The following is a 12,534-nucleotide window of genomic DNA, read 5'->3' as shown; positions in this document are numbered from 1 at the left end:
CTTATGAAAGAAATTGAAGAAGACACAAAAAAATGGAAAAAGATTCCATGCTCCTGGATAGGAAGAACAAATATTGTTAAAATGTCAATACTACCCGGGGCGCCTGGGTGGCGCAGTCGGTTGAGCGTCCGACTTCAGCCAGGTCACGATCTCGCGGTCCGTGAGTTCGAGCCCCGCGTCAGGCTCTGGGCTGATGGCTCGGAGCCTGGAGCCTGTTTCCGATTCTGTGTCTCCCTCTCTCTCTGCCCCTCCCCCGTTCATGCTCTGTCTCTCTGTCCCAAAAATAAATAAAAAACGTTGAAAAAAATTAAAAAAAAAAAAGAAAAAAAAAGAAAAAAAATGTCAATACTACCCAAAGCAATCTACATATTCAATGCAATCCCTATCAAAGTAACACCAGCATTCTTCACAGAGCTAGAACAAATAATCCTAAAATTTGTATGGAACCAGAAAAGACCCCGAATAGCCAAAGCAATCTTGAAAAAGAAAACCAAAGCAGGAGGCATCACAATCCCGGACTTCAAGCTATACTACAAAGTTGTAATCATCAAGACAGTATGGTACTGGCACAAGAACAGACATTCAGATCAATGGAACAGAACAGAGAACCCAGAAATGGACCCACAAAAGTATGGCCAACTAATCTTTGACAAAGCAGGAAAGAATATCCAGTGGAATAAAGACAGTCTCTTCAGCAAGTGGTGCTGGACAGCAACATGGAGAAGAATGAACCTGGACCACTTCCTTACACCATACACAAAAATAAACTCAAAATGTATAAAAGGCCTCAATGTAAGACAGGAAGCCATCAAAATCCTCGAGGAGAAAGCAGGCAAAAGCTCTTTGATCTTGGCCGCAGTAACTTCTTACTCAACACGTCTCCGGAGGCAAGGGAAACAAAAGCAAAAATGAACTACTAGGGCCTCATCAAAATAAAAAGCTTCTGCACAGCGAAGGTAGCAATCAGCAAAACTAAAAGGCAACTGACAGAATGGGAGAAGATATTTGCAAATGACATATCAGATATAGGGTTAGTATCCAAAATCCATAAAGAACTTATCAAACTCGGGGGCGCCTGGGTGGCGCAGTCGGTTAAGCGTCCGACTTCAGCCAGGTCACGATCTCGTGGTCCGGGAGTTCGAGCCCCGTGTCGGGCTCTGGGCTGATGGCTCAGAGCCTGGAGCCTGTTTCCGATTCTGTGTCTCCCTCTCTCTCTGTCCCTCCCCCGTTCATGCTCTGTCTCTCTCTGTCCCAAAAATAAATAAAAAACGTTGAAAAAAAAATTAAAAAAAAAAAAAAGAACTTATCAAACTCAACACCCAAAAAACAAATAATCCAGTGAAGAAATGGGCAAAAGACATGAACAGACACTTCTCCAAGGAAGACATCCAGATGGCCAATCAACACATGAAAAAATGTTCAACATCCCTCATCATCAGGGAAATACAAATCAAAACCACAATGAGATACCACCTCACACCAGTCAGAATGGCTAACATTAACAACTCAGGCAACAACAGATTTGGTGAGGATGTGGAGAAAGAGGATCTCTTTTGCATTGTTCGTGCCAATGCAAGCTGGTGCAGCCACTCTGGAAACAGTATGGAGGTTCCTCAAAAAAATAAAAATAAAACTACCCTACAACCCAGCAATTGCACTACTAGGAATTTATCCACGGGATACAGGTGTGCTGTTTCAAAGAGACACATGCACCCCCATGTTTATAGCAGCACTATCAACAATAGCCAAAGTATGGAAAGAGCCCAAATGTCCATCGATGGATGAATGGATAAAGAAGATGTGGTATATATATATATATATATATATATATATATATACACAATGGAGTATTACTCAGCAATCAAAAAGAATGAAATCTTGCCATTTGCAACTACATGGATGGAACTGGACGGTATTATGCTATGTGAAATTAGAGAAAGACAAAAATCATATGATTTCACTCATATGAGGACTTTAAGAGAAAAAACAGATGAACATAAGGGAAGGGAAACAAAAATAATATAAAAACAGGGAGGGGCACAAAACAGAAGAGATTCATAAATATGGAGAACAAACTGAGGGTTGCTGGAGGGGTTGTGGGAGGGGGGATGGGCTAAATGGGTACGGGGCATTAAGGAATGTACTCCCGAAATCATTGTTTCACTATATGCTAACTAATTTGGATATAAATTTTAAAAAATAAATAATAAAATTTAAAAAAAAAGGAAGAAAGAAAATGTGCCACTGTTGGGGGCACCTGGATGGCTCAGTTGGATAAGCATTCGACTTCAGCTCAGGTCATGATCTCACAGCTCACGGGTCCAAGCCCCACATCGGGCTCTGTGTTGACAGCTTAGTCTGGAGCCTGCTTCAGATTCTGTGTCTCCCTTTCTCTCTGCCCGTGCAGTGCTTGCATTCTGTCTCTGTCTCTCTCTCGCTCTTAAAAATAAATAAACATTTAAAAATTAAAGAAAAAAAAAGAAAACAGGCCAGTGTTTCACACTGGGAGACTACAATCCATGTGTGATAAGGCCAAATTATGAACACATGAGAGTTCACAGCTTACCCAACCCTTGGCCACCCATTGTCTGAGAGAGAATAAAAGCCCCAAAGGTGGATTCTCTCAAAGAAAGCTGACAGAGTCAAAGAAGAATCATAAACCCCATATAAATCTAGAGGTGGTAGGTAGGACTGGAGGAGTGTTCAAGAAACTAAGACAGCAGGAAGAGCATAGTAAAAAGTTCTGAGTTTTGGGGGTGATGTGAAACACTGAAGGAGAAGGAATCAGTCATGAGAATTGTCATGATGTATGTGCATGAATTTCCTTAACATGGAAGAGCCTCCTCATGGGAAGAGACACGTGAGTCCCAGCTGTGTTAACGCTGACTTATCCCTTTGTGCCTGCATCTTCCTCTCAGTAAAAATGGAGATAATCATCTACATCATGGGATTGCTGTGAAGAGTAAATGAGTTGATGAGAGTAGCACCTGGCGTGTTGGGATTATCCTTATTATTGGCATTTTGAGCCCTGCTCCTTTAAATGCAACATCGTACTAATGGTCTATAGGGATCGTGGCTTTATAAAAATTACGCATGTTTTAAGGAGCAATATCACCAACAGCTGGGCCAAAGCCAAAGCCTCAGTGTTGGGATAACCTTAAAGAGACAAACCTAAGTGAGGATACGGAGATCCCACATACCTAGCTGAGGAATTTGGTTCTTTGAACAAGCACTTAGCTCGCTGGCTAGACCGACACGATTTCTTCGGAGATCAAAGAGGGCCTAAGTCACTTCCAAGTACAGTGAGCACTGACCACTTGACAGTGTGGTGGTCTTCATCCAGCCTAGGCATCCAATGTGGGTACTCACGGTTCTGGGGTGTAGAGAGGGTCCGAGCCATGCCGGACGTACTGAGTGCAATGGAACACTCTGTAGGCCAGTCCTGCCAGAAAGTCTCGCGGACTCAGGTATCCAGCCACCGGCCTCACCGTGAAGCCTGATCTTTCTAAAATGGCAACAGAAAGAACCAACTAAGTATTAACTTGGCAAGGTTTGAGGGCCCAAGCAGGGTGTCCTATTATTTATAAGGAGGTTCTAGAAACAAAGTAATCAAGGTCTTAAAACTCTTGACAACTGAATGACGTATACGGTTAATAGCTATCATGTTTGTGGTTTCTGATTACTAAAATATACTCCCAAATGATGTTTTCCAGGGGAACAAGGCATTTATTAAAATGGGGGGAAAAAGTGAAAAAATTTTGAAAGATTTAAATTCAGAAGCTAAATTAGGATAAGAAAGCTCAAATTCACAGGACAAGTGATGCTTACCACGTATTACCTGGTATGTTTCTAAAAGACACACGCCCCCAGGTGGGGATCCATTCTGCCTGTATGTGTTCAGTTAACACACGGTAAATTCACCCCCTTCGCTAGCCTTGTGGAATCAGTTCACACTACAGCTTTCTATCATCAATACCACCTAACTCCTTCATTCCACATTGCTGTTTTCTATGATATTATGAAAACAATCATATTAATTTCTGTAATTTGAAGAGATACACTAAAGCTCTACATGTCTATTGGTTTATGGTAAGAGGAAACAAAATAAGTGGAATACAATGCAATCTATGAAACTGCCCTATCCTGCTAACTCAATTAGGCCGTGGGTCATCAGTGTTCTCAGTTTAAGCACTACCTAATGCTTGCTTTTCATGAAGGCCCAGGAAATTTACAACAGGAGAACTACTCTTATCTCTGACACCAGCTTTGTAAAGCCTCCCATTCTGAAAACCTCATCTCATTAGGAGAGCGTCTCAGAATGGCTAGAATGGTTTTAAAAGGCAAGAACCAATTAAGCTTATAAAACAAGTTCATCCTGGGATTTCTGGTATCTACATGAAAATATTCCTGTTCTCAGACCTCCTCAGACCCATAATTCTAACAATAATATGTTCATTCCAAAAGCTTTTCCTTTGGATTTTTCCCTAGAGAATATCAAAAACTTAAGTCGATTTTCTTCTTCTTCTTTTCTATGCAATGAAACCGGTATATCCCACATGTAGGACCTGTGTGGGGGTGCACAGAGGATTGGTCCTTTTCTGAATAGTTATGTATCTTATTTTTATATAATTTTTAAAAATATGTGACTAACATATCATCAAGAACTTTGAATTTGTGGATATCATTGCTTATAAAGTTTCCTTTTTAAATAAATTAGGTATTTATGGGGGCGCCTGGGTGGCTCAGTCAGTTGAGCATCTGACCTCGGCTCAGGTCATGATCTCACAACTCGTGAGTTTGAGCCCCGCGTCAGGCCCTGTGCTGACAGCTCAGAGCCTGGAGCCTGCTTCGGATTCTGTGCCTCCCTCTCTCTCTGCCCAACCCACTCGCATTCTGTCTCTGTCTCTCTCTAAAATAAACATTAAAAATAATTTTAAATAAATTAGGTATTTAAAAGTGAGTCAGTTAACAGACAAATACCACATACATTTACATTATGCTTGCTAGGTGCCAATGAATGGTGCAGACTGAGCTCCCAGTGTCGGGTTGGTAAGGGTTGTGAAAATAACAGCAAGAACAAGAGCAATAATAAATAACTAAGACGCTGCTGTGCTTAACGTATATCAGGAAATAACTATAGGGCTTCTAGGTATAGTGGTTATTTCCTTTCCCAGCCACCTTGCGAGGTAGATTAAAATTGTGATCTCCATTTCCAGAGAAGAAACTGAGGCACAGAGAGGTTAGGATAACTCATTGAGGTTACCCAGCCAAGAACTCAGCCCAGGAATTCTGCAGCCAGATTCTGTGCTATACCACACGGCCTCTCATCAAAATATTAAGTTGGGAGACAGATGTGGCAAAAATTATGGGATGGTATTCTAATTACTGGAGTCTGAGAAACAACGTGGTAAAAAGCAATTCCCGTAGATGAGCCATCAAGCCCATGGTAAATCTATAATACGCACATAACTCTGTGGGAAACAAAGAGGGACATGCCAGAGGCAAGGCCGTTAGGGAGAATATAATCCAGTTAAACAACAGCCTAAGACATTATGTAATTAGGCACTAATTAAGTGATACTGATTAGTGGTTCTCAGTCTCTTTGTCTTAGTACCCAATATCATGGGTGGTGTTCACACATGGGGCTCTCCCATTGCACTAGGTGTGGTTCTCAGGGTACCTGCTCTCAGACCATGCCTGTCTCTCTCCCGATACACACATGATCTACAAAGAAATCCGAGAGGGAAAGGTCATGGTGACTGTTATGCTCAGGATTCATGGAGGTGGCAGGACTTACTCTGAGTCTTGAAGAATAGGTAGAATTTGATAGGTAGAGGAGGAATGAGTTTTCTAGCAAGAGACAGAACGTGAGCAAGGGTATGGAGAGCCCACAGGTAGAACACAGGGTGTGTGCAGCATGGTTGTCACAGGAGACAATCTTGGCCTTGAATTGAGGCTGAGCCGTTCAGAACTTGATTATATAAACCAGAGATCAGCACAGCATGGCCTATAGTCCAAATCCAGCTTGTTTTTCTATACCCCATGAGCTAAGAATAATTTTTACATTTTTTTTACTGGTCACATTTAAAAGGTTATCTAAGTACCTACATAATGGCCTCCATTTTGCCTCTTGGCCAACAAAAACTAAAATATTTACTATCTGGGCCTTCACAGAAAAAAAAATCCAGCCCCAGTAACATCAAAGGGGAGCCACTGATAGCTTCTGAGCAGAGATGCCAGGAAGGAAGTAATGTCTTAGGAAGCTTCATCTAGAAGCAGTGGACAAGAGGGTAGAGGGGAGAAGATACAGACATCAAGTCTGTAAAATAGGGACCTCAATTTGGGTGGTGACAGTGGGATGGAAAGAAAAGAGCAGGTTCATGATGGTGCCAAAGCTAGACGTGGCAATACCTGGAGACTGCGGTAAACTAAATAATAGCCCTCCAAAGATGTCCACGTGCCCTAATGTTCTGAACCTGAAAATATGCGGCAAAATGGACTTTGCAGGGGTGATTAGGTTAAGAATTTTCAGATGGGGAGATTATCCTGGATGACTCAGGTGGGTCTGATATAATAACAAGGGTCCTTACAAGAAGGACAGAGGAGGGTCAGAGTTAGAGAAGGAGATGTGACAAAGGACCGAAGAAGTTGGAATGGTGTAAGGAAAAGGCCAGGGGCCAAGGAATGCAGGTGGACTCGAGAAGCTGAAAAGGCAAGGAAATAGAAGCCTCCAGAAAGAATGCAGCCCTGCCAAGACCTTGATTTTAGACTTCTCACCTCCATCACTGTGAGGTAATGCAGTCACTATATCTGTGGTGACGTGTTACAGCAACGATAGGAAACGAGTAACCAAGACCATTTACACAGCTGGGAGGGTGGGTAGAAAGTCAGGGAAAGGGTCCTTAGAAGTGGGCCTAGTGAGTCTAGAGAATAAAGTATCACCGATAGGGGCGCCTGGTTGGCTTAGTCGGTTAAGCGTCCAACTTCAGCTCAGGTGATGATCTCACACTCCGTGAGTTGAAGCCCCGCGTCAGGCTATGTGCTGACAGCTCAGAGCCTGCAGCCTGCTTCAGATTCTGTGACTCCTACTCTCTCTGCCCCTCTGCCTCTCACTCTGTCTCTCTCTCTCTCAAAAATAAACAAACATTAACAAAATTAAAAAAATAATAAAGTATCACCGATAGAAAGGGTAGGCAAGCAAGGAAGTGAGTCCCAGGAGAGGAGGAGGACAACAAGGCTTCTGCTTTTACCACTGCTGCGATGGAAACAGGGGGAGAGGAAAGAACAGAGAACCCAGAGACTCAACCCCAGTGAAGCTCAGAGGACGGAGTGCAGCCACATGAAACCCCACCCCCATTGGCCACGCCCAGAAACTCTCCCAGTTGCTGTCCCAGGAGGGCCAGGGAGGAGAGCGACCACACAGAGGACATAAACTTGAGGTATCACTGTACCTCATCTTGTTCCTTCCCATATCTGCCATGACTATGGTCCCTGGCACATAATTTATTCATATAAAAATTGCTTTGATTAATTGACTGGTTTCCCCCAAAGGAAAGTCACTAGTGTTCAAGATCACCCATGATATTTCTTCATGCAGTACATAATTTTTAACAAAGCAAATAAAATGTCACCTTTGAGGCCAATCTATCCCTATGTAGCCCCACAGAGTAGTTCCTGGATCAGAAAATCTCAAAGCTGAACTTGCAAACATCCTTTGGGGTTTACCATATAAACAGCCAACCATGAGAGAGCCCACCGCGCCCCTGAGTGGCATGAACAGCTGAGTCCCTCTCCCTGCCCATGGTCCCTGCTCTGCTTTCAGCAGGTGGTCCCAGATATCACTGCTTCCGTGCTCTCCTTTTTTTATTTTTTTTTTTAACGTTTATTTATTTTTGAGACAGAGAGAGACAGAGCATGAACGGGGGAGGGTCAGAGAGGGGGAGACACAGAATCTGAAACAGGCTCCAGGCTCTGAGCCGTCAGCACAGAGCCCGACGTGGGGCTCGAACTCACGAACCACGAGATCATGACCTCAGCCCAAGTCGGCCGCTTAACTGACTGAGCCACCCAGGCGCCACCGTGCTCTCCTTTTTAAATCAAAGGGAGTTTGCCCTTTTTTGTAAAAAGGGCCATTGCTGCAATGTGTGTCCTTGGAGGACAAACAAGGATGTTGGCTGGGAAGAGAAGAGACAGCCTGTGTGAAGTCTTACCTTTGAGAAACACGGACACATCTTCAAGTTGAGGCACATTGTCCTCCCGGTAGCCACAGTGTTTAGTCAGCAGAGGGAAGTTTTTCAAATACTCCCGGCAAGCATGAGTGGGATACAGTTTGGAGAGCTCTCGGAACACAACGCCCCATGTTTTTGTTTCTTCCTCCGTGTACTCCACCCTGGGAATGGGCTGGCCACTGGGAAAGAGAGAAGACCGAAGAATGAATCTAGCTCTGTAACTGAGTTAAATGTATTCTCACTTCATACCTACCATTATATTTTTTTAATTTTATTTATTTATTTTTTTAACATTTATTTATTTTTGAGAGACAGAGATAGAGCATGAGCAGGGGAGGGGCAGAGAGAGAGGGAGACACAGAATCCGAAGCAGGCTCCAGGCTCTGAGCTATCAGCATAGAGCCCGATGCAGGGCTTGAACTAAGGAGCTGTAAGATCATGACCTGAGCCGAAGTCAGACACCTAACCGACAGAGCTACCCAAATGCCCCAAGAATTATTTTTTTAAGTAAATTCTAACCTTCTAAATCTGTGTATTTGGACTCCTATATAAATGATTTGATTAAGTTATATCTTCACACATCCTTATGGAAACTGGATAAGATATATGTTCTTACACTGAGATCAATAACTAGTAAGAGTTCTGCGTTGGGAGAAACTGATTTAGGTACAAAGCTGTGCTCTGGAAGCCTATCCTGCAATCACCTAACAGTGGCAATAAATGGATGTTTTCTCTAGAAAATGAAATTGCCTGTGGGTTCTCTTTCCCTTGTGGGAAAATCACCCTAATCTCTGAGTGTAATTTTGAGATTGTTTTGTTTAGTGAATAAAACGTCTGGGAAATGCTGAAAAAAAAAAAAAACAAAAACAAAAAAAACTATACTGAATTCTTGGGGTGTCTGGCTGGCTCAGTCAGTAGAGCATGTGACTCTTGGTCTTGGAGTTGTGATTTTGAACCCTACACCGGGTGTGGAGATTCCTTAAAAATAAAATCTGAAAAAAAAAAAACTATACTAAATTCTAAAGTGAGAGTTTTACAAACTTCCCAAGAGGGCCATTCATTACACGTCATGTCGGTAGGTTCATACGTTAAGCTTTCTCACTTCAGTAGAGGGGGTCAGCAAACTTCTTCTGCAAAAGTCCACAAAGTAAATATTTTTTTAATGGTTATTATTTATTTTTGAGAGAAAGAGAAAGAGACAAACAGCCAGAGCATGAGCAGGGGAGAGGCAGAAAGAGAGGGAGACACCGAATCCAAAGTAAGTTCCTGTCTCTGAGCTGTCTGCCCAGAGCCTGATGTGTGGCTTGAACTCATGATCTATGAGATCATGACCTGAGCCTAAGTCAGATGCTCAACTGACTGAGTCACCCAGGCGCCCCATATGAAATAAATATTTTAAACTTGTGTGCCATACGGTCTCTGTCAGAACTGTTCAAGTCTGCCATTGTATCCCAAAGACAGCCAGAGACAATATGTAAACAAATGAACATAGTTGAATCCTAATCAAACTTTCGTTACAAGACCAGACAGCTGGCTGGAGTTGACCTACAAGCAGTAGTGCTGATGCCTGGATTAGAATATCAAGAGGTGACTCAGGACTGGAACGGGCACCGAGAACTTCCTGGAGGAGGCTAAGCCTTGTCCCAGGGAGGATTTGTGAGTTCCTGGACAGAAGGGTAAGGGGGAATTGCTGTTCTAACGGTAGCCAGTAGCCATGAGCAGGAAACAGAGCTCCTGAGGCAGCCTGGGACCAGTAGAAAGAAGAGAGTATGGAAATGTGACTTTACAAAGCTATTGTTTGATAGACCAGAATCCAAATTTAGCCTCTGATGAAGATACCTATTTTAAACGTGAATTAGGGTTTAAGAAAACCTCTCATGACATACTCAACAGCCACCTGCAGCACCCCTCCCTCCCCGCCCCCCTCCCACTGCCCACCTTGGCCACTCAGTCAGAAGTTCTGGTACTGCAGTCAGCACATATATGCACACAACATATGGAAGTCCAAATACATACACATCAAACTAGGAATTCTACCGCTGCCATCTACATAACCCAGCCTGCAGCAGGCAGCCACCACAGGAACCCAACCAGGCAGCGAATTGCCACTCAGGGTTGCAGCAGCTGCAGGGCGCCTTCAACAAGCTGGGACCACCAGGAGTACCCCCTGAGGAAGCAAAAAAAGGGAAGGAGACAATTACAAGATCAGGCTAACAAACAGATCCAGCAACCATTCTGTATACTTCAGTGCATTCCTGCCAAAATGCTTTCTGTTTAGGGGCGCCTGGGTGGCGCAGTCGGTTAAGCGTCCGACTTCAGCCAGGTCACGATCTCGCGGTCCGGGAGTTCGAGCCCCGCGTCAGGCTCTGGGCTGATGGCTCGGAGCCTGGAGCCTGTTTCCGATTCTGTGTCTCCCTCTCTCTCTGCCCCTCCCCCGTTCGTGCTCTGTCTCTCTCTGTCCCAAAAATAAATAAACGTTGAAAAAATTAAAAAAAAAATGCTTTCTGTTTAAATGTTAGGTCCAAATGTGGTTCCTACTGCCCCAAATAATTTCTATTTAAAAAAATATTAACTGCAGTACATGAGGGAAAACACACGTAAGAAAGAACAAGAAATTAGCATTTGCTTTCTCTAAGTACCAAGACTGGGGCTTATGCAAACCAAATTAGAACAAGATTAGCCTTGTTTAAATTTGGCTGTTGATAACAAATAAAAAATTACAACCTGGCAAATATTTGCGGAGAAGATCAAGACTGCTAAGACTTAGCATCTATGATAAGTTTAGAATGAAAGCTTGAAATGGAAAGGTAAAAATAGAAAGGATGTGATGAAATAAATATACAAACGGTCTGCCTCTGGTTCCAGAAAATTCGACGAAATCTATTTGAGTCAGGTAAGCCAATAAAACTAATAAGAGCTGTGCACAATCAGAAGTTAGGAGAGCGATGAGGCTGAAACAATAAATGAAATATTGAGAAGCCATTTGAAAAGAATCGTTAGGTCAAACTTTTCCCTTCGATACTAATCTGCAAACCTTTCAAAGGGGAGCTGAATGTAGCCCACAGCAAACAGCAGAAGGAAAGCAGGTGGAGGGAGAATGGGAACAAAGAGTTTTACAGATCTGTTACTGAGTAACGAATCTCCAGGGTCAGTCTTGGGTATATGGAGAGTCTTGTACATTTTCATTTGTGTCCCCTGTCTGTCCTGCCTGGGTGGCTAATTAGCCTACTCCCTGAGTTCTTGGCTGCCTGTATGGCTGCTACTCCAATGGCAGGTAAGGCTGACCCTGATCGTATTGAGACACCTCATTCCACTGTAGTCCCTACCCCCCCCCCCCAGGTAACTAGGTAAATGTTTTAAAAAATTTCTGACGTTTATTCATTTTTTGATAGAGACAGAGTGTGAGCGGGGGAGGGGCAGAGAGAGAGGGAGACACAGAATCTGAAGCAGGGTCTAGGCTCTGAGCTGTCAGCACAGAGTCTAGCATGGGGCTTGAACTCACAGACCATGAGATCATGACCTGAGCTGAAGTCGGATGCTTCACTGCCTGAGCCACCCAGATGCCCCTCTAGGTAAATGTTTAAAAGCCAACAGCATCACAAAGCAAATCCTAATTTGATCCATTTAATTTCTATCATTAATATTCAAAATACCAATATCCAAACAAAAACAAGAAATTTCCTATTTTTCTCTGTAGTTAATAGAGTATATAATTAAACCCTATCCTTGAAGGCTCACTATGGGCCAGACACTTTTTTAAGGTTAAGTGATTTTTTTATTAATTAGTCCGCTTGAGTCTCACAACAACTCTGTGTGATAGACACTATTATTATCCCCATTTACAGGTGAGGAAATTGAGGCTCAGAGAGATTAGGCTATTTGTCCTAAAATCATGGAGCCAGGCTTAAAACCCAGTCAGTCTGGCTCAAGATTGTCTGTAGTCTTAATTAATTGGTATACACCAATGAAATAAAAAATTTATTCCAGATACCAATTTGTTTTCATGTACCAAACTTAAATAAGACTTATAGGTATGTATATTTATATATAGAAAAGCTACTATACAATCATATGTAATAATGGTCCTTCATTTTTTTATAGGTCACGGAAAGTATGTCCATATTTATTCATTTATTTAACCCTTTCAGTATGACTGGAGATACTGCTTAGAGCACTAGGAAAGCATATATGGTTTTAAAACTTTGAAATTTGACATTTGGAAAAATTAAAACTGTAGTCATGGGGAAAACAGAATGCCTTGCCCTTCTTTGCCCTTGTCATGGATTAATGTATTTTTGTGTGTGAA

General features: G+C 42.7%; 1 protein-coding gene across 2 annotated transcripts in view; it reads right to left on the bottom strand.

Annotated features, from left to right (window-relative positions):
* The window catches only part of TPH2 (tryptophan hydroxylase 2), a 104,404-nt gene that overhangs the window by 63,099 nt on the left and 28,771 nt on the right, over nt 1-12,534 (bottom strand). For both annotated transcript variants that reach the window (XM_047868297.1, XM_047868298.1), the window contains exons 6-7: nt 8,211-8,407; nt 3,370-3,505 (exon numbers count right to left, since the gene is read on the bottom strand). In XM_047868297.1, the coding sequence (XP_047724253.1) occupies nt 3,370-3,505; nt 8,211-8,407 (333 nt within the window). The remainder of the gene's footprint in view (nt 1-3,369; nt 3,506-8,210; nt 8,408-12,534) is intronic.

This window comes from Prionailurus viverrinus, chromosome B4, assembly GCF_022837055.1.
Source record: "Prionailurus viverrinus isolate Anna chromosome B4, UM_Priviv_1.0, whole genome shotgun sequence".
In the NCBI taxonomy this organism is placed as follows: Eukaryota; Metazoa; Chordata; class Mammalia; order Carnivora; family Felidae; genus Prionailurus; species Prionailurus viverrinus.
This window is presented reverse-complemented; position numbering and strand designations above follow the sequence as displayed.